This window comes from Vulpes vulpes, unplaced genomic scaffold (assembly GCF_048418805.1).
Source record: "Vulpes vulpes isolate BD-2025 unplaced genomic scaffold, VulVul3 Bu000000684, whole genome shotgun sequence".
Classification (NCBI taxonomy): Eukaryota; Metazoa; Chordata; class Mammalia; order Carnivora; family Canidae; genus Vulpes; species Vulpes vulpes.
Genome location: NW_027325695.1, coordinates 120,185 through 143,789, shown reverse-complemented (window position 1 = coordinate 143,789; position 23,605 = coordinate 120,185). Strand labels below are relative to the sequence as shown.

The window sequence follows — 23,605 nt, the reverse complement described above, 5'->3', positions numbered from 1 at the left end:
TGGGCTTTACTTACTATAGGTCCCCTCCCAGTTACTATCCGTGCACTGCTTGCATTTTATTTATGCCACATAGCACCTTATTTTCAATAAGAAGCACTTTAAAAAAAAAGCTGCACTTTATTTTTCACCTTCAGACTCCTAGAAGCCCAGATTATACCAGGTTCTGATCATGTATGTCTGGTGTATTACAATGGCTTTAAGATTTTCCTTTTTAATTTTTTTAATGTTTATGTTGAAGAACAATACTCTATGTTCTTTACATATATTATATTTCTTAATCCTATTGTTTCTAAAATTGTTTCTAAAACAATTTTAGAAAGTACATGCTATTAGCATTTCCATATTAAGATGACAAAAGAGCCAGAGGATTAAAACTAAACAACCAAAACAAACTGCAATCCTGAGATATAATATCCTCTATCACTCGGCTCTTGTATGCCTTGTTTACCACAAAACACTTTTAAAAAGTCATTTTTTTAAAGTCATTTTTTTAATTGAAAAATATCTTTGTCCTTTTCATTGCAAATTGGGATTAATTTTTAAATCTCTCTCTCTCTCTCTCTCTTCTTTTTTTTTTTTTTTGCAAACCCATAGCTTCTTGTTCCAGCATAGCACCATGTCATCAAAATCTATCTAAAACATTCAGATGGCTGTGATATTCCATATTTCAAACATTATCAGTGTTCCTCTATTGCTTATGGAATGAATTTCAAATTTCTCGCTAAGCATTCTATATTCCTCAGAATTATTTCACTGTCTAATATCATTGTCCAATCCTCCTTTATAAGCATTATTTATTTACATTACTCAAATCCCCAGAGCCCCTGGCATGTTCCTTCTTCCCTCATCTTTTTCTTCAAATAGACTCACAGGCCCTCAAGGGCAGGGGCTATATCTTACTTTCCCCTTCTTCCCTGTCTATTTTTGATAGAGATTCCCAGACCAAAAACAATAAACAAACAAAAAGCAAGGAGAAGAGACAACAAAAACAAATAAAATTATGTTCTTCTAATAAGTTAAGATGTTGAATTAAACCTACTTAGATCTTTACAGAGAGCTATTTAACCTGGATTCCAGAACACTCAGGAAACACCTCAGGGTAGCGTTAGATGGTATCATAAAGGTGAGAAAGAGAATAACAAATCATGATAAGATCAATCACTTTTCTGTTTTTTTCCTGACTCTTGTAGTTTTGAAAACTTAATAACAAAGTAGGATGTGGTATTATAATGATGACAGAAAGATGATCATATCATAGGCTGTCAGATCTCACAATACAATATAGGCACCAAGAAATTATTTTTTAGCAACATTAGCTAAGAACATACTATGTGCAGAACATATGCTAGCTATTAGGGCAAAATAGATAAATCAGACACAACTTCTTACTTGAAGGAATTTACAATCTTCCAGAGAGAAACAGACATATAAATTTAAAGAAGCCATAGAGTGTACAACAGGCAACATTCCCAAGCCAATTTCATAGAAATATGTTCCATGTCCAAAGGCCACACACAGATGAGAGGTCAATTCTAGCCATAAAATATGGAATATCATAGTGGAGTATGAAAAATGGAAGCACACACACATACTCTCACGAATGATCAAAGAAAGGAGATAATTTCTTTGGAAACCATTTTTTCCTAAAAAATATGAACAAAAAAACCAGATACCCATAAAAATCTAACTAAACCAAAAAGGGGGAAAAAAAAAAAGAAAAGGTAATAGATTGGGGGGAAATGCTCATAGTACGTTATTTTTAGCTTTTGTTTGAAATGAAGAAGTAAAACATAAAAACTAACATCACTATCTTGTTTTTGACCAAATGGAGAATGGTTCTTGCCATGGGCAAGAAGCAATAATATATATTATAAGAAATGTCTTGGAGCTCTGCCATTTTCAAAACAGTCAGTGCCTGAATTGATAGGATTTCAGAAGCCATGCACTATCAGAGTTAGATCTTTTTGGTTCTCTTTTTTCAGATGACACAAATAAGTTTAAAAACTACCTTTTTTCTTCTCTTTTTAAAAAAGTATATATTATACAGAAGACTATTTTTAAAAAGTAAATATTACCCAAATTCTCCAATAAGGGATAACCATTAGCCTTTAAGCTACACAGGTCAAATATTTTTGTGTTTTGTTCACGGATTAACTCTTTGGTGCCTAGGATATTGTCTGGCTTATAGTAGGTGCTCAATAAATACTTGTTGAGGAATGGCTATAGGAAGAGAAGATTGACAGTATTTTTGTTCTCTCTAAGAGGGCAAAATATGAAACAATCAAGGGAACCGACACCTAAGATTCTAGTTCTTATAGACTTATATACTAGACTAGGGGTTATAATAAGAAATAAGTGAAAAGAACTATTATCTTTTGAGCTTAAGTGTAAAGAGACTACTCATACACTTAGCTAAACCTTGGCATATTATTTTAAAGTGTCAGAAAAATAAATTACGAAACCATAGAGAAATACTGAATAAAAATATTTAATCATGAACCACAAATTTTATGATTAATTCTTCAGTTACTGCATAGTATGAACAGATTTTCTATTATTCTTAGTGTTGCTGCTAATGGACATTTTGTTTTCTCAGTGTCTTCTTAGATGTTTTAGAGGGGTTTGGGGAGAATTTGTATCTGTGGTTGTGACTCCAACCAAATTTTAAATCAGGTTGAAAGCAAAACTTCAAATGGGACTCAGATTTAAATATATTATGCCTCATAGACTTATAAGTGAATGGTTAGCCCAAACTTATCACTTTACAGATAAGGAAAATGTGACACAAAAAGACATTAGTCACTTGCCCAAAATCATAGCTAGTGTCATTCATATATTCGATACATTTGGACCTAATATTTCCATTTCTGGGTGTTAGTCTTAGAAAACTAATGAGAAATTACAAACATATTTAGATACATGTTTGTATCTTTGGGGGGAAAAAGTTAACACAAGAACACAAGAATAAAACCGCACACCTAATAACTGAATGATACATGGTTAATTATATAAAGTAGGGAAAATGCAGACAATGGAACACTGGGCAACCACTTAAGAATAAAAGCATCTAATTATATATGCTGACAGGAATGGTGTTCAGAATGCATTGCAAAGTAAACATAAAAGAATGTCTATCATGTGATCTCATTTTAGTATCTAATAAGCTGCAAGTGTATATTTGTGTTAAGAAACTGAATGAACAGAAACCAAAAACAATAGTGGACTTATACTGGGACTTATCCTATCAACTACCTTGTTTCTCAGACCTTTGGATTTGGACTGAATTACACCAATGACTTTCCTGGTTTTCTCTCTCATTCTCTCCCTACGCGCGCGCACACACACACACACACACACATCCTCGTGGTTCTATGTCTGACTAATGTGATATATGTAGTTATTATATATAAATATATATAACATATAATATACAAATATATATTACATATTATAAAATACTTTCCTCATTAAATTTTGATTCTTTTCTTCTGAGAAATTTAGCTAAGCCCGAGTCAGTTAAGATTTACTATTCACTTTCCTTGTGCCACATACAAAGGGTATCTGAGTTGAGACTATTAGGATAATAAGAGGTAAATGGAAAAAAGGAGAAGCATTTCAATTCAATGAGCTGTTTGAGCAGAACATCTAAGAGTGGAATGGTCCTGCGGTAATGTGACAAGGCTATGTGTGTGTGTGTGTGTGTGTGTGTGTGTAAGTATGCTAGTAGTGATAGGAGAAGTAGGGTAGCTACAAACGTGATTTTATTATTGGAAGAGGAAATGTACTGTAAATATTGCTGGGAGATAATGCTGTGAATGTTTTAAAGAAAGTTAAATCCCATATAAATGAAAGTCTGACCCTTGCAAGTTATCTTAGAAGTAGGAATACACAGTTAACTTGATACTGAGTTGAATAGTTCTTCACAGTATTGATTTTTAAACCTCACAACAAAAAACATATAACAGCCAAAATATTGTCAAGATAGCACACATTAGATTCTTTTAAATTTGGTTTTAACCTAAGCAATATCACTTACTTTAAAAATATCAAAACTCTCTCAAAATAAGCATAGAAAATCCTATGTTTTATTTTTCTCTAGGATTTTCTGTGGAGTTTCCTTTTTCCTCCATATGTAGTAATAAGTGAAAATGTCCATCAAGAGACAAAAGTGAAGGCTTTCAAAGAACAAATCTATTTCTTAACTTGAAGGCTACAGTAATAAAATTTCTATGTGGAAAAAAATCTGTCACCTTCATAGATCTGAATGCTTTATAGACTTTCCAAATGTGTATTAAGTCCTGCACATTCAAATAGTTTTCCAGTCTATGAAAAAAAAAAAATGTACTACCAACAAAACTTAAGCAAGCACTATATCTTATCTTTTAAATTTTTTTTTAATTTTTTATTTATTTATTTATGATAGTCACAGAGAGAGAGAGAGACGCAGAGACACAGGCGGAGGGAGAAGCAGGCTCCATGCACCGGGAGCCCGACGTGGGATTCGATCCCGGGTCTCCAGGATCGCGCCCTGGGCCAAAGGCAGGCGCCAAACTGCTGCGCCACCCAGGGATCCCCATATCTTATCTTTTAAAGCATTTTTTTGTTTCCTGTAAGGCTTTTTTTTTTTTTTTTTTCCTGTAAGGCTTTTAGATGAAATAGTACACACTAGCTTTTCATTAAAAATACGTGTCCACTACCAATTGATATCTGAGGCTGAAATCTGTATTTCCAAAAAGCTCCCCTCATAAGGATAATTGACTATTAGGAAGATATCCCAAGGGCTTAATATTCTGCTGTCATATAGAATTTTCAAAACATCTCCCTTAATGGCCATCCAATGGCAAAATCCAATAAACCATTTATAATTTCGTATCCTCCTTAAACTGTCTGGACTTTTTCTTTTCTTTCTTTCTTTCTTTCTTTCTTTCTTTCTTTCTTTCTTTCTTTCTTCTTTCTTTTCTTTCTTTCTTTCTTTCTTTCTTTCTTTCTTTCTTTCTTTCATATTCTTTCATACTCTCTACTCCTTTGAATTGAAATAATCTACTTTGACAAGTTTCCTCCAATTTCTATTTTTCTCATTTACTTTTGTTGATTCCTTTATAATATAGTATCAAACAGTAGTCTTTTCTAGATTCCAACCTTAATCCTCTATTCCTCTTTCTACAAACCCACTCTCATGTCATGGCATAAAATGCACCTCATCAAGAGGCCCCAATATCTCCCTCTAGTCTTCTCTCTTCCTATTTTGCCACATAGGCTAAATTCTGTTCTCAGCAATCATCACCTTACTTTCAAATATATTCTCTATCTCCTTAAAAAAAGATTTTTAGTCATTCCCCATCTGTACAAATACTATACTTTTTTTTTTTTACTGTGAAACTATCACTTCATCTATGAAGTTTTCCTCTCTCCAACTAATCATCATTAATTGATCTCTATTGAGATGTTTTCCCACAACACTTTGGTCTTATTTCTTTTTTTGTTTCTTAAGTTTGTCTCAAATGTTTATTTAAATTCCAGTTAGTTAAGGTATAGTGTAATATTAGCTTTAGGTCTAGAATTCAGTGATTCATTACTTACACAGAATGCCCAGTGCTCATGACAAGTGCCCTCCTTAATTCACATCACCCACTTCACTATTATAACAATTGCCAAATGGAATTTTAAGTTTTTTAAACCCATTCATCTACTAAAATAAATTTTAAGTTCTTCAAAAGTAAAAACCATGTTGGAATTAGTATAGCATAAGGAGAGTAGTACAGTGTAAGAGTTATAACCGGGGCATGAACTTCAGAATCAAAGAAATGTTGTTTGAGTCCCATTCGTTCTTAGTATGTAACCTCAGTGTTATAGTCTGTGAAATGAGGATAACAATTACATGATGATGATGATGATGATAATAATAACAGCATAATATTCTAACTTTACATAAAATATATAAAGTGCCTAACATAGTGCTTGACAGAAAGTATTTGCTAAGTCAGCTTTAGCTCTTATTAATTATCTTTCCGAATTTACATAGGGTCTCTTTCATTATAGGTTATCAATAAACATTTGGCAAATGAATGAATGAATGAATGAATGAATGACAGCAGAATGTCATTCTCTCCTCTATGCTTCTTTTTATAGCTTAAGATATTTGAGGGATTCAGTAAGAATTACTGCTACCATCAGAATACATTTTAGGTTGTAAAAAACAAAGGCATGGACAAAATTCCCATAAAACCAAATGCACATAGAGACTAACATATGCAAAAGTAAAATAATTTTCTTCTAAATCTTTCCAATTAATGTATTTTTCCTCGCTGAGTTTAAAAAACAGGCTGATTATCATCTTATAAGGCCAGGTGCCTCTGATGATACTTGGTAAGAGTCAAAAGTGGAGAACATTTTTGTGGGCTGCTATGCCTATGAAAAATGGATTCTGGGGATACAGGGGCATTCTGTGGGCAGGCATAGTCCTACACCTATTTATGGGAAGGAAGGAAGAGGGTGGGTCTGAAATGTTATGTGTACTTTGCCTGGACATAATGAAGAGGGACAAGATTAATGAAGACTGGGCCCCAGAATAGGCATTACCGGTGTCCTGAAAATGAAGTAACATGGGTACCTAGATCAATGTTTGGCTAACAATCACTCTGGACTTAATAACTCTGAAATATCCACTAATCTCTTGCCCTTGCTCTTCTTTCCTCCAATTGCACTGCCCAGGTTCACGTGCCCATCACTTTTCTCATGAAGTCATGCCAAACCTTATCAGGTAGGGCCCTTGCAGCTGGTCTCAAGGCTCTCCCACACACATCAATGAGCATCACCTTCAAAAGCCAACTCCTTCATCTCAAGCCTCTGCCTCAAATCTCTTTGGCTGATCATTCATTTCAGGATCCTATGCAATCCCCTAACTTTGGCATAAATAAGATTCTAATTTATCTTTTCAGTTTTGTGTCTTTGTGCCCCTCCCCCTCCCAACTACAGTCACCCTTCATTCTAGCTATACACAACCACTCACAGTTCCCCAAATAAGCCATTAAGTTTCACATCCATGTCTTCGCTTATGCTATTCTTTCTTTGCAGAATGGTCTTCCCAACCTCACTTAGTATCATGAACTACATAAACCACAAAAGATTGCCTTTTCTGTTAAGCTTCCATTTCCCATTCTGAACAAATCACTTGCCCTGCTAAGACTTCACTGCCCTCTCTTTTTTACCTGTGTTCACACTTATATTATTATAAGTTAATTAGTTGTGTATGAATTTTCACCCCATTAATTAATGAGCTCCTTGATGCTGGGGGTTAAATTCCATTCATCTTCACTTGTCTAGGATTTAGCATACTCTCAGAGTCAATAAATATTTGCTGAATGGCTGAAGAAATTTAGGGTGGAGCCATGTTGAGGTAGAACTGAAGAGTCTCCTCTGTCTTCACTTACACAGGTGCAAACCTGAGTATGAACTGAAAAGTCAATGCCTTAAAAGATCAGTTTACATACACTTTGTAGACTAATACTTAAAGTGTTATTTTTGGATGTAGTTTATGTAGGAATATTGGTTTGACATATTCAAATATCTTCTAGAAAAAAAGAAGGAATACCAATTTTTCCCTGTTTAATTAGTTTAATCACTTCTCATATTTTTTTGGACAATTATCTAAAGAATGACATTTTTAAATAAAAAAAATAGTTCGTTTGTGAACAAAACTGTAGAGTTTTGATAATGAAACATCTGAATTTCAATACAATTGTGCTTCAAGACCATTACTAAGTATACTGTGACACCATCATGGGGTTAGTATGAGGCGCCAGTCATGGTCTCTGTTTATGACATGGGATATAAAGGGGGATGTCACATATGATCCATCTCTAAAGCTCAAAAGCAAAATGCAGAAATAACTTCCATCATGATAAACATTGATAGTTACCCCAAAGGTGGTCCCTGAAATTTCTCAGAGCAAATAAGTTTATTTGACATGGATGGACAAATTAGTTGAATTAGGAGAGAAAGATTTAAACTATTAGGAAACAAAATTTTTACCATGTACCTATTTCTTCTATAAAGAAGTCTTTCTGGTTAAAGTAAGAGTGTTCTCGGTGAACATTTGGGAAACAAAAGAATGTATTATTATTTCATCAGCACTTGAAATGAAAAGTCAGTTACTGAAAAGAAGCCACTATTCCAAATATAATATAGACTATAGCAATAGGGTCTAAAAACCCCGCTTCTGTACTTCCCTAATTAAATGCGACTATTCTAGGAAATGTATTTTTATTAGACAGTTCCATGAGCTTTTTCATTCCCTCTGTTATATTTCTAGACTCTCTAGCTGACTGTGGTGCATACACTTGTCGGTGAGCGAAGCAAAGGTTAAGTGTGTGTGACACAGATGAGCCCCGAGATTAAGTATACACTGTGAAATGCATGTGGATGTTCATGATTTAAACCAATGAACTGTGGCCTGAAATGATGTCACACGAAGCGCAGTGGTAAAGTGGAAGGTTAAACCTACTTGCATCTCGGCTCATTAAACGCAGTTAAAGTGCAAATCCCCTCATTCTGACAGTAGTGATCACAAGGGTTCTCTTTCTGGTCACAGCGCTGACTTTTAAACCCCACAGAGCATCTGCAGAATTTCAGTAAAATACAGCTAAATAAAGCGTCTGACTTTTTTTTTCTAAATATGTTTCAAATTTATTTCATACAGAGATAGTAACATATGAATAAAACTTTGTAAAGTACGCTCATTTCTCTCTCATTCACACTTATCACATGCTGCTCTGACAAGGTGGGGACAGAACGTGGATGTGGATCAGAGGTAGACGTCATCCTTCTAGTGCAGCGGTGATCAAAGAAAACTCAAAATAGAAACCACGTAAGTGGAATGGTTTTATTTCCAGTTGTCCATTATGGACAGAGGGAAGAATATTAAATTATAGATTTTCTCACAAGCAGAGAATCTCCAATACTTTCCAAATGTTTAAAAACCCAGATTCAACTTCATGAATTCCAAAGGAGACAGGGGCTTAATAGGCTTACATAATATAACACTCTAAACCTGATACACACATCAAATAGCATTATACATTTGAAAAGATACCTCAAGTTCTTTTGAAAAGAATGGATGTAAGTACCAAGTGTTCACAAATATGATTATGCCTGGGTTTCCCATATCTGAATAAGGTCAATGAAATTAGAATAATTTTCCCTGGCATTTCCAACTTCAAAGATCTGTGAATGTCTTTAATGTGTATGATGCTAATAATTGAATGAGCTCTTCCTTATGAAATCACTCGCAAATTGATAAAGGAGGAGATTTTGCAGCACACGAGCCACTGAGGGACAATACTTGATCAGAGATGTCCATGAAACATTCACTTAAAATGGATCACTCCCTCCACCACCAAATAAAATGGAGAACAATAGAGGAGGGATTCCATGTACATACAAAGTCATTCCACAAAGTGCCCACAACATTATACAATACTCACAGACACACAGGTACATTTGTCTCAGGGTCCAGCTGGCATGTGCCACCATTGTAACAGTAGCCATCACATAACTGACAGCTAGAGGCAATCTTTCCATTAGTGCAGCTGCAGCAACAAAGAAAAAAGAAATCTCATTGTTACTGGCATCATTATTGTTGAAAGCTGACATAAACTCTCTGCAGATGAGAATATTCATCATAGAGGAGTAATGGAGGCCTGGCTAAAAGTAAGTTTTCAGAAAGACAGACTTCCTGGAGGCAAAGTTGTTTTTTTTTTTTTTTTTTTTTTTAACAAAATGATGAAAGACAAATGTTTTCTTTTAGTAATTTTCAAATTTTCAACCCATTTGCTTAATATAAAATTTTAATATAGCTATATATATGTGTGAAAAAATATGCTCTAATGTCAATCACTTACACTACAGGGAGACGTTAGCATTCATTTATTCCCTTTTCATATAACTAGGGTTTGGTGACATTGGTGTGAATTATAAATCACATGATCAAATATTCTGGAAGCAAATGCTTCAGCTATTTCTCGTAAACTGTAAAATCTGGTCCAAAAAAACTGTTAGGAGTTTCAGATTCCAGGTTTTGTAAGAAAATATAGGATTATCTGATAGTCATTTTATCCCACTGTTTCTCTTTGATTATGTATTGTAATTAATGTCAATTTTTTTATTCTAACACACACAAAAATCATGGTAATTTCATTGAAAAAATAAACAGTAGTGTTGTGTTATAGGAACAATATGTAGGATGGCAACAAGGTAATGAGTTAGGCTTTCTTGGGAAAATTATAAACTATTTTAATTCACAGCACATTACATGTCTGAGATAAGAATAAACACTATGGCTATTGCTATGGAAAAAAAAACCAAGCATGACATTAATGGGAAAATACAGAAATTTCTTACTTGCCATGTTATATTTTGGTATAAATGAATAATATTAGATTGGACATTGGAAATTATTGGGGGAAAAGACAAAAGTACATCCACATTCTAAATTAGCAAGAGATCTCTTGTATGAGAAATAGGGTGATAGAATCATATAAGCCTTGGCTCAAAGCAGAATTACAACAGATCATGCCACTATTCTGATTATGAGATCATGTTGCACTAGGTGTCATGAAGCAATCAGTGGTGTCACCATAAATCTGGATATAAGCTTGACATGTAAATCAGGTTGCAATATCACTGATCACTTTGATCCTCTCCGTGATGGACATCTATTGCGTTACATCCATCACAGGGTAATTCCCAATGATCGGTTAGATGCCTAAAATGATCAGTTAGCGATCCTAATTAATTCATTCCGTGAATGTTTATTTCACCTCATGTAGGTGGTGAGGCTGCTGAAAAAAAACACAAAATGGCTTATCTTTTTTCCAGATGTTTAATTTAAAGGTATTTTTTAAGAGCCTAGATTTTAAAAATCACATTTCTTTTCAAGATGAACAGAAGCAATGAGTCAACTATGTACACACTCTAAAATGGAGATATGTGAATGTAGAGCCAAACATGAAGAAGGAAGCAGTAGTTAAAAGTTCCTAAGATTTAGCAAAGAATACCTTAAATCTAGAGGCATTGAATATGGATACAAAGTGAGACAAGTATACATTTAATGGTATTGGTGTCTGATATGTTAAATGGATCTGTATTTCCTTGTCCCCCATCTCAGCCTCCTTAAAAATCAAAGAGCAGAAAGTTACAGTTTCTTGTTCTATGAAAAGGACAACGCCAGAGAGAAAACATAGCTCATTTTATATTAAAGGATTTCCTACAAAAAAGATAACTATACACCAAATACCAGCTTTTAACAGAAAGAAAAAATTCTAAGTATTCATTGCTTTTATCTCCTGCTTTCAGGAGTTATAAAAGATATTGTCTCTTTCTCCTTCTAATAGTTTTATTTGCATCCTAAATTGAAGACAGACATTTGTATATATTTCAAATGTGAAATACAAATTACTCAAATCATTATAATGCTTCAAAGAGTTCAGCCCATGTTTTAATGCAAGTTTTATTCATAATTTCATTTCTTGGAGGCATGTCACACACACACACACACACACACACACACACAGTTTGTGATATATCTCTTTCCAAAAGTTAATTACCAGTTGTCCATTACACACAAAGAATTGAAAAGGTATTATTTAGGCTATTCAAAATTATGATCAAGTCTTTCTTCATCAATACTTACTTGGATTTCCACAAAGGAGAAAAATATACAATTAGCTCCATTTTTAAAGATTATATTTATTATACTTGACAGAGTATCTATTCTAGTTGACAGCTCATAGACTGTGCATTAGAAACACACCTGACTATTTGTAATCACAAGTATAGTGGAGGCTTGAATTTTCATATTTAAGTAAAGATTTACTGTAATTCAGTTGTGTTTTTTGTTTTAGTGTAAGTTATTTACCTATGAGACAGAAATTCTAACATAGTGTAAATGTCATTTAATGCTAAGATGAAAAATATCATAGAAATGAAGACAAGTTTGTCTTCATTTGTTTCAGAATACGCAGAGTCTTGTTTGTATTATCACACTTTGTTCACTTTTATGTATCTAGCCTATTTGATCAAGTATTATACGTCTATTTTTAAACTTCCTCTATCTACTCATTTTGCTAACAACTGTTCTTATTTATCCATCTGACATATTCTTTCCCAAAAGGATCCTTTAAGAGTCCAAAATCACAGTGTTGGATCTTCGTGGCATGCTCAGATTATGAGGTTCTGGTGTTTCTGGATGAAGCTAATTTTCTCTGTAAGCAGGCAGTACTGAAAGCCCAGAGTCTCACTCTTCTTCATATGGAACTTCCCCTTGTAATGGAAATAGGGTGTCTGTCTCTACATGAGCTTTCCTAAGGAAAACTGGGAAGGCAATTGCAGTTTTTAGCCTGTCTTAGATGATAGTCTAGTATTTCCTGTATGAATGGAATGGAGTTGCAAGCAAGAGACTACAGTGCATTTCTGATATGGTGTATTGGACGTAGAGAAAAATGTATGTTCGTTCACTAATGGAAACAAAGTTCTGTCTTGCTAAAGTTTCATCACAAAGAAGTGACGAGCTTAATGAGCAAATATGATTTTGGTAGTTTACATGAAAATGCATTTGCTTTTATATACTTATCAAAGGCACATATTTATAATTAGTCATATTTTCAATTACTTTACTTAAAAAATAATGTACTTTCAAATGACCCAATTTGAGGGTTTGAGTAAATGTCATTCATAATGATAATACAAATCATATTTAGAGTAAATTCTAAAATGAGAGTAAATAAAAAATAAAAAATGTTGATGCTGTCTGTAATAAAATTTTATTGGGCCTTGTTTGGCAGAGCAACATAATTCAGGGCTGGCATCCTCACAGAGCTGTCTCAGTGGAAGCCATGGCATGAACACTTTACAGCATGCTTCTCTATCTCATATTCTCATTTATTATACTCCTAAGCAAGACAAGTGATGGAGTCCAGTGCTTCATAAGCCCTTCTTTTAAAAGGTTTTTAAAAGAAGTTCAGAGTAAGGACTGAACTCTAACCTCAGTGGCATCAACTTGTTTCGCGACAGGAATCCGAATGGCATTACCCTGTAGCTGCGATGCTGTTTTCCATTCACTTGATCTTGAAGTCAAAGGGCAAAAGGCAACGTAACCAAAGTCTAACTTCGACGTTTATATTGTAGTTGCCTCCTAGGGAACATTATTCCATCTACTTATTTTGGACCATAATACTTAAAGTCAGATAAAACCTGGAAGATCAAAATGTATTCCAGTAGACAGGTCTTTTGCTTCTCCCCCACAGGCTCATTTTGTAACAGAAAAATAATGAGACATTTAAAAGCCTGAGCTATTCTAATTTAGGGCTATTGCATATAGCTTTTTGAAGGTATGTTACATTTCACTATTTCTTGCTTATTATTAGGAATAGTCTATACAGCGAATGATCTGATCATATAATTACATATTACATGATTATGTGATGAATTTTCATGTTCTCCAGTAGTACATAGTAGGAGTTGAATAAGTTAATTTACTTGAAATGAACTGAATTTGATCTGTAATCAAACCAAAATAAGACAAAACAAAGATGCAATGGTCACTCTATAGAATTCTAGGATAAAAAAAGGTCCTTTTGAGACGAGACTTTATAATAAGAGTGTAATAATGTCAACCCGCGTAACGGGGCTTTTGCTTATTCCGGTGTGCTGTGGTATATAGATTTGCAAGTGGCAATGAATTCCAAAAAGTGAATTTTTAAAAGTTCCTTTAGAGGGATGCGCTAAATAGTTAAGGCAAAGTGCTTTTGAAATATTGTGAAAGAAGACGGATGAGCATTGCATAAAATCCAGAGATTGTTCTGGCGTTATTTAGGTCCTTTGCAGAAATATATATGTATGCATAAATGATACTGATTTCTCTTCATTTCAGAACGTGATTGCCTCTGGCATTTTCAAGCTTTAATTCCTTCAGGCTGTTTTGATGTTGTGTCTGTACATCTAAGAATATTGTAATTCTTATCTTTAGAAGCCTTGTCAATGCAAAACAAACAGCAACTGATGCAAGTTAATGTTGACAACTTTATATTGAGTACACTGTGTGTTATTTTATTTGCAAGCTAGGGAAATATGCAAGAGCAACATAGCATGACTGTTATTCCCCAGGGACCCTATCAAAACAAAGTGGGAATCACAGGAGGCTATTCCACGGAGAACAATTCAATTATTTTTTTAAAAAAATGAATGCATTTTAAGATTCTTGGGTGTAAACAACAACAGAATTTTCCCATTTCAATTATTTTCTTTGTACACAGTGGTAGCACATGGTAAGTCATATAGCATGTTAAATATGTTAGGTAATTCCGAAGTAGTTAGATAGTAAAGTCTTTACATTTACTATTATTTTTTAATAGTGGTAGAATTGCTCTCTGACTGTGGGACTTTCTATTCAAGGGACAGATTTGATACATCTGGTAAATTGGAAGTTATTGCTATTGTTGAAAAATAATTCCTACTATGTTTTCATATCCCTAGGTCATGCCTTGATTTACCTTCAAGGGATTTAGATTCTAGTTCTTAGCCTTTCAAATTTAGATGGGTTTTGAGCTAGGGAGAATAAGACTGTATATATAGTCACACATAACATATGCATATATGCAAAATATATGTATGTGTATCCACACACAGCTATATATGTATACACATGATTTTGGGGGTACATTCAGTGTATTTATTTATATATATATATGTTACTGTCATTCTGAAAATTTTTTCTCATTTCTTCTCATCCAAAAGGTGGCCCTGTTTTAAACTGTAGAAAGCATTATCACCAGTAGAATTGGCCAATAGATCATGGAAACAGACAATAGTATTTTGTTGCTTGGCAACCACCTACTGTGAATGAAAAACAAAGCGGTGACAGCTGCTTCCACATCCTGATACCCATACTGTAGCTCAAGCATTGAAACCCTCCAAGTGAGACAGATCTAAGTTTCATTTGAGTTAGGTGAAGCTGTTTCTTTTTTTGGGATGTTTTTAAAAAGAGTATTTAAAATTTTTATTGTCATAAGAATTATATTGTTATTGTGGGATGAAATGAAGCATCTAATTTCAATTGCCCTCTTAAGCCTAGTATAAACTGAAAAATGCAAGATTGGGAGGATTGTTTAGACCCTCCTCATTCTTCCCTTTGTAGTCATTAAACACCGTAAGCACTTTTTCTGCTGCGGTCAGGTGCTCTTAGGATTTTACAAGAACTCAAGTTCTCTATGATACCTAAATAGATAGCTGGATTTTACTGCTGGCAGGGAATTAGAGATTCATGTTCTGGCCTCTTTATTTTTATGGGACACTCAGGCACAGTGAGGTGACGTGGCTTGACCCTGGTGGCTGAGCCATCTCCAGAATCTCTTCCTTTGGGTCACACTTAGGAATTTTTTCCCTATTTCCTCCCTAGAATTTTTCTTGTTCTTTAGTTACATAAAATTTATAAAAAATATTTTTATGCTAGTAAAGATACTTAGAAAATACAGTAAGATTTGGGAGTAAAGATTTGGTATTGACACCAGGGTGGATTATGGTGTTAGGGGCATTGTATTTCATGTATTTTGTCTTCAATCTATAGAGTCCTGTGACTCCCACCTCCTGCTCCAGAAGCGCTGTCCCTTGCTTTGGAAATTATTTACACCTTTCAACAATCTTTAATGATCTATTATTCTCTATGAATTTTATTTTTTTCTCTATGAATTTTAAACAGGGGTGAGATTGAAGATTGTGTTGGTCAGCTTGTATACCAGCAAGAGTTTAAACATTAAAGCTTATTTATCACCCGTTCCAGTCTTCTGTCTGCAATGTGGTAGACATACTGTGGGTGTAGTCATTTGGACTCTTTGAAGTACATGGGACAGACTGTGTCTCTGCATAATATTCATTTCAGTGTTTTATCAAAGCCGTCTTGCCAAAGGTGCTACCTGAAGCGTGTTGGTGGAAGACTAGTCATCTCTCTGTGAGAGATGGTAATGGTGCTGATTGTTTCTTAACTCGGTGAAATGATACTGAATAAATTATTGGTTGGCAAACTTGGATCACATATGCTTTATTAAACATTTATTCTATACTTAGGAAATATATTGCCTGTGTGATACATTTTTGAGGTTCCTTATGGTATTTTAAGCAATGTGGATTTCATTGTTTATTATTTATGTCAAAGATAGGCATTTAACTTTAATGTAACAACTTAGAAAAACTTGAAGTGGACTGGTTGGAGAAACAATAAAGTGACAGTATTAAGTACCATTGAAGAACCATTTTCACCAGAAAAGCATACACTTTAACAGATTTGTAGGGGGGAATAAATTGATTTACAGCATGTTTAACCTAGTTTTAGAAGCCTGCTATTAACTTGTTCTAGCTAGGAGGATTTCCAAGCAGAATAATAACTTGGCAGATTTCAAGTGAACTTCACTGATTTTTAAAACCATTTTCCACAGTATTATAGATTGTCCAGAGAAAGTACTTGCTTTGGATCCTCTAGGATTAATCTGAATTTTAAGGTTGTTACTATTTTAAAAAAATTTTCTGAACCATTTCTCTTTGGAAGGTGTAATGTGAAATATTCTATTGTTCATCCATTTAATTTAAACCACTGGTATTTTGATATTTAACTTCCCTGTCCTTTCTTCATGTATAAGGTAATATATGTGTATGTGAATGTGCAAATACACAATGCTTTTTTCCCCTTTTGTTGTTTTCATCCTTGTAATAGAATACTAAAAGACTGGATTTATGCTTTTTTCATTTAGTAAAGAGAACCTTTAAATAAGAGATATTTATGTTTTCAATTTCCCCACGTTTGTTTCTGCTATTATAACCTGTAAACTCTCACCCACACAAGTAGGATGATATCTAAAAACCAAGCAAATAAATAAGTATATATCTAAGCAGCATCCCATTTGTTCCCCGCCAAGCTAGCCAAGAAAGCATATTTTCTGATTCTTAGACAGACCTATCCTTCCACATAAACCTACATACACATTGAGTTTAAGGTCCTGTAGACCTTTTTTTTTTTTTTTTTGAGGGAGAGCAAGAGTGAGTGATTGGGAGTGGTGGGAGAATCAGAAGAGGGGAGAGAATCCCAAACAGGTTCTGTGCCCAGTATGGAGCTAATCCCTGGCTCAATCTCATGACCCTGAGATGATGATCTGAGCCAAAATCAAGGGTGGATACTGTGGTGCCCCAGTCCTGTAGGTCCTTTTAAAAGTGGACAAAAATAGTGTTTTTATTGGGAGCTCTGTGCATGGTAATGCTGATATATTACATAAAGTAGATTCAGATGTTCAGAAATGCAGTAGCATAGGAAGAATTAAATTGAATTATTCCCTTTGGAAAATTCCCCAATTACGCTGAGAACATAGCCCACGGCCCTTACAACAATACACAGTACCTACAATAGAGCCTGGCATGTGGCGTCAGACATTCAGTGTGTATTTTGTGGAATATGCACCTGCCCTCCTTCTTTATATAATGCTGCAAACATTTCAATCTCTATCTGTATGAATAGTAAAAGTTGAGAAGATGGAGAAGAAATTACTATAGTTTTCTAATTGTTTCTGGCACTATATTAAAAAAAATAACTTAGCCAGTGAGATATTGTGGAATATACTTCTTGTCAGTGCAGGAAGTTATACCAGGGGTATTGATTTTTCACAAATACAGCCATCCTAAGTACAGAATAGCTCTTTAATAGCCCACAGCAGCAGAACAAAGGTTATGGCAGCTAGTCCAAAGGAATACTTTATTTAGTTGGAGCTGGAGGGTGAAGTTTGCTAGCCCCAACGTAATTATCCAGACTGGAATGTGGCCAAGGGGCTGTGGTTAACATCCCAAACGGTGGGAAAAAAAAGTCATGGATGAGGTGTTCAGTGACTATGAGTGGCTAGACCTCTGCTTTGGCCTCGTTTGTAAGAGAGTACCTTTAGTAGCATAAAAACCACAGCAAATCTTCTGCAGTTAAGGGGTAGGGCCCAGAGTTACCACCTAGATCCCAGGTACCAAATTTTTGATGACTGGAAGAAGTCATAAATCCCAAGAGTTCAATGGCATCGAAATGAGACTTTCTTCTTTATCCTGCTCCATCTTTGTGAAGTAGGTGGAGTGATAGCGTCTCTAGGGACAACTCTGGAAGAATCACAAGGTAGGTATAGCTTAACATGCTTCCAATTAGTCTTAAACATCCTTCACCTTTCCACCACTACCTAGCTGTTTATCTCTTTTGTAGAGCTTAATTAATAGTTTCATATCAGCAGAGCTCCAGCAGACTGCTTCCCTGTGTTCTCTTTTTCTGTGAAAGTGAAGAGTTAGTCCTGCCATGTTTTTTTTTTAAAAAAATGCCTCTCCCATATCCAACCTGGCTGGGGACAGGGAGCTACCACATTTCTTGGCCCAGGACCGAATCGTGTCCCAACCTTGTTTGCCCATCTGTATTAAAGGACTCCCTTATGGGGGCAAAAAAGGCGTTAAGGTGTATACTTTCCTGGAAAGATTTTTGAATGTCTTGCATACATTAGGTACTCAAATATATTTGTTTAATTTCACTAGTAGACTTGTACCTATTATTTTGATACATGGAGTAGGTAGTTTTGTCCAGGGAGCACTTAAATAATATCATCCTATTTTCTTTCAGGATTATTTCTTTAACAATAAATTATTTATTGAGCATTTTCTATATGACTGGTACAGTATTTGGCCCTGGGGATGGCAAAGATTCTTAAGGCACAGTTCCTGCTCATGGAAGAGAATATGCCACTTGCGGGGAAGTGTACAACTTTGATTTAAGGGTGACTCTGCAGAAGAGTTAGTAGGTCTGGAGAACAGAACAGCAGACAATGGAGGACCTAGTAGAACCCAGAAAAGCTTTTGAGATTAATGGTGTTAGTCAGTGTTTCGCAACATGCCTCAGCATGATCCCATGAAATGCTTGCTATGCTGCTAATTCCCTGGTTCCCACCCCAGACCACTGTCTTCAGGGACATGGCCTTTGGGAGCAGACTTGGTCAGTTTTATACATATACATATACATATTTGCTCAATGGCTCACTGTCCAGTATATGTCTACAGAATTCTTCTGCAAGTACGTCCTGTTTGCTGCCTGAAGGCTTTCTCTCCCACATGTAGGGCAGTTTGGTAAGGCAGTTAATGGCCTCATGAGTGGACCTCAGCCAATGATAGAAGGGAGCTGGAGGTAATAACACTAGCATCTTGGACTCTCCAGTGTACTGGCTGATACATGTTCTACGCTATGTCCCCAAATTCCCTGGTGAAACGGAGCCTCAGTTACCCATAACATCAATCTGCTAGATACCTGTGCTTTGTAGGCTTCTCTTGTCTACCAGTGCTTCCTCGGACCCCCTTCTAAATAATAATTTACACTTAAATGATGGCTGAAGGTCTATTTCTGGAGGAAACCAACGTAAGACACAGAAGAAACTATTTTATTTAATTTTATTTTTTATTAATGCCCCCAGTGGTTTTTATAACGAGGCATATTTGGAAATCTGGTCTCCACCTGGTCATCACGATAGAGGGCTACTGAAGGATTGAGATGTAGGCATTGTCATTTTTGATTTTCATCTTGGGAAGGTCATGCTGGCAGGTGTGTGGTGAGTGGATTGATGGAGGAAGAGTCAGGAGCAAGGAGAGCAGCGAGGAGGTGGCATTGCCCGGGCAAGCAATGATGCCTACCAAAGTGAAGGTAGCAACTGTGGGGATGCAAGATGGATTTTGATGGAAAGCTGTCTGGAAAGTCAGCACAACACGGAGGCCTGTAGTGTGTGGTCACCTAGCTGGCTGCCTTTCCAAAAATGAGATTTCATTGCTCTGCTGTGCACCATGGTCCTGCTCCTTGCGTTAGGCTTAGCACCCTTGAAGGACAGAGACTCCTGTGCCTTGCCTGTAACCTTAGTCAGGCTTTCTAGAGTTAAAGTAGCACAAGTCTGGGAATAAATAAAAGAAGACAGGAAGATAAATTGGAGAATATAAATAATTCACTACTAGATCATTAAAGGAAGAAAGTTATATTTTACAGGAAGGATTTGTGGACTTACAGAGCCAGGAGAGTTACAGAGATGCCTGTGACGCATGTCCATTTTGCGATGAATAGTGATTTTCCCCCGTACTCTTTACTAAGAGGTGATTTTCATCCACCATCGGTTTCTGGAAGACCTAGCATGTACTTATGTCTATTGTTTCCCTGGCTTCTCTGATAGCCTGTAGTTTAGCTAAGTGAATGAGTGGTAGCTGGGGGTGGGGCTGGTTCTTTTCTCTTGCTCTGTCAAAATGCCAGGCTTTTCTTTGCAGTTTCTCCTGCTGGTTCTTAGGCCACCAGCTCCCAAAGGAGATCAAAGGGTACAGAGGGTGAGAGGAGGAAAGAATAAATCCATAAAGAGAGCTGTTTTGAATTAAATGCTTAATCATGAAATGAACAGGTTAAAGCTTGTTAGATGATATGAAATAAGATTAGGCAGTCTTCTAATTGTCCCATATGTAAATTCTAACACTCTGGCTCTGCCTGTAGTCAGAAATGCAAAGGCTGAATAATCAAACAAGAGCTACCCGACACCATCGTATTTCTGCAAAAGTAGCATTGAGCCAATGACAAGGAGACGACTGAATTATAAGAAGTAGAATGGGTCAGCAAAGAGATCACTGGGCCTTGCTTAACAGAACAGAGTCAGGGCAGTGGAAATACTGGGCATGTGAGCATACGGAGCTGGAGACACTATGCGTGAAACACAATGGAAGGGAAGCAGCCTTATTAATTGAGGCTATAATGCACATAATATTTTTTTAATTAAACTGTTTACTGGGATCCCTGGGTGGTGCAGCGGTTTGGCGCCTGCCTTTGGCCCGGGGCGCGATCCTGGAGACCCGGGATCGGATCCCACGTCGGGCTCCCGGTGCATGGGGCCTGCTTCTCCCTCTGCCTGTGTCTCTGCCCCTCTCTCTCTCTGTGTGACTATCATAAATAAATAAAAAAAAATTTAAAAAAAATAAACTGTTTACTTGGAGATCATTCTAGATTCTGACGGAACTGTGGGAGGTAACACAGAGAGATTCTGTGTACACTCTACCCATCCCCCCCCCCCCCCCGGTGATAATATCTTCCAGACCTATAGCAAAATATTATAACTAGGATATTGGTTGATAGAGTCCATCAGTCTTATTCAGATTTTCCTGATTTTACTTGTATCATTTGCAACATGCACATGTGTATACAAGTTTTTTTTTTCTATTCAATGCTTAGGATATTTTTTACTTTTATTTTATTTTATTTATTTATTTATTTATTTATTTATTTATTTATTTTTATGATAGTCACAGAGAGAGAGAGAGAGAGAGAGAGAGAGAGGCAGAGACACAGGCAGAGGGAGAAGCAGGCTCCATGCACCGGGAGCCCGACGTGGGATCCGATCCCGGGTCTCCAGGATCGCGCCCTGGGCCAAAGGCAGGTGCCAAACCGCTGCGCCACCCAAGGATCCCCTATTTTTTACTTTTAAATATTAGAGGTTTTTTTTTTTTTCATTTGAAAATTTTGAAAATAAATTAACTTGTTTGGACTAGTCCTGGCTTCCTTCTTATTGACAAAAGGATATTATAGAATAAATTCCCTAATCTCCTTCTAACTCTGGGATTCCACAGAGTGGCATCAGGGGCCACCTAACATGGCAGGAAGGTCAATAGGCCGTGGTATAGCTCCTACTTTATTACTGGGTGACCACTTGATTACTGGCGCCTTGTATGGCAGGAAGCAAACCTTTTAGAAGTATGTCTGTTGCAAAAGAAGCTTGTTTATTAAATCTCACTGTAACTCATCTTCCTTGTACCAGAGTTTCTCTGCTTTTCTTCTAGCCTTCCTTGCCCACCCCTCTTCCTCTGTGTTGGATGGGGCTCACCCCTTCAGGCTGCTCTCCCAGATCTCTGAGTCAGCTGGCTTGGTGTGTTCAGCCTGTGGGAGGGGAGACACTGGGAAGAGAGGAAATGGAGAAGAGCAAAGCCAGGGTATTTTTTTTTCTTTCCTTGAGCTTTGTGTGGCATCCTTGGCAGTGGGAATCCTTCTTCCTGTAGCATCACTCATGCTTGACAGACTGGCTCTGGTTCTAGTTGCTCACAAGTGACCTTGGCCCATGGACTCCAGAGACATAACCTCCTGCTATTGTCTCTTCAGCCTTGGGGAGGTAGCAGCTTCCAGCTCTTGCCGATCGTTGGATTACCTCACTATCCTGTTAGGCTTTCTGCTCCACCATCACCTGAGTAACCAATTTTCTATATTAAATTTCCCTCGTAAAAAAAAAATACTTGAAGAGATTTCTGTTTTCCTAGTTATTCATTCTGCAGTTCCTCAAAGCGTGGACATGGTATAAATCTGATGAGGTTTTCTCCTTCTGTCATTCTGGCTTCTTCCACTGGAAAAATCTCACTAGCTCCAGTCAGGGTAGAAGCACCTGCATTTGTAATCTCACCTGCTCGTCGTCTCTGGTTTTCCAGCATTGATTTCCCTTTGGTGTATTTGGGATTTTGGCGACCTCTCCTAGTGTGTCTGTTATTCTGTCCTTGGGCACCTCTTTTACTAACCTTCCCTGTTATTTTCTGCTAGCAGTTCTTACTGACCCCATCCCAATGCATAATACCTTGCCCATGCTAACATATTGGTCGCGTGACTCGCTCGTGAGTGTACTTTGGTTTATGGGACATATGTCTGCGATATTAGGACTTGGTTTTGCTGGCACTTCGCTTTCCTGCACAAGGATGCTGTTTATTTGATTATCAGGCTCCTCCAGTTCATCTCCTATAGAAGTATGTGTGTTTCTGTACCAACAACAATGGTAACAATGTGAATAAGAGTGCTTTTGTGAGAAGGGAACAAGACTCAGTAGAACCTGAGTATAGGGCACATTTAGAAGCCATGTCATTGGAAGCAAAGCTGGGGCCATCAGGATGGCCACACGTTACCTTAAGGATAGGATATGAGAGAGAAACTTAGTGTGCTTAGGAAAAAGTGTTAGGAACGTGCAGAGACCACTCAGGTTCCTCCCCCTGTTGGAGAGCCGTCTTGTTGGTTGCTACCATATTGGTCTCATGGGGTTGGCTGCATTGGCAGCTTTGTCTTTTCTCCAGGGGGTCCCCAACTGAGTATGCTCAGAGAGTTAGAGGTTGGAGCAAGGAAAAAGCTTTCTAGCTATCTCCAAGTGAGATGTCCAAAATGTCACACAACGCGATTGTAGGTGCCCTAATTTACAAGGCCGAGAACAGTACTTTCAGGCATTGCAGCACACATGGGGATACTCTTTAAATGGACAGCCATGCAAATCACTGCGGGGACAGTGGACTAGGGCCTGGGAAGATCCAAAGCTTTGGCTAAAGAAGAATTTAAATATTGAAAAGGAGCCTGTGGCACGGGCTATATATGTGTTCAGGTCGTGGTGTTCTCCTGTCCTTGCAGTGGACACAAGGCTGGGAGGTGTTTTGTGGGCTAGTGTGCAGCGTTATGAACAGATGGATCTCTCTGGAAGCTGCCTGTAAGACTACTTGCTTGCCTCTGCTCTCCGAAATGATC

General features: G+C 36.7%; 1 protein-coding gene across 1 annotated transcript in view; it reads right to left on the bottom strand.

The window, feature by feature from the left end:
* The window catches only part of LOC140596661 (low-density lipoprotein receptor-related protein 1B-like), an 83,460-nt gene that overhangs the window by 30,916 nt on the left and 28,939 nt on the right, over window positions 1-23,605 (bottom strand). Inside the window, exons 2-3 of the mRNA XM_072745169.1 lie at window positions 9,483-9,612; window positions 8,504-8,617 (exon numbers count right to left, since the gene is read on the bottom strand). Of these exons, the coding sequence (XP_072601270.1) occupies window positions 8,504-8,617; window positions 9,483-9,612 (244 nt within the window). The remainder of the gene's footprint in view (window positions 1-8,503; window positions 8,618-9,482; window positions 9,613-23,605) is intronic.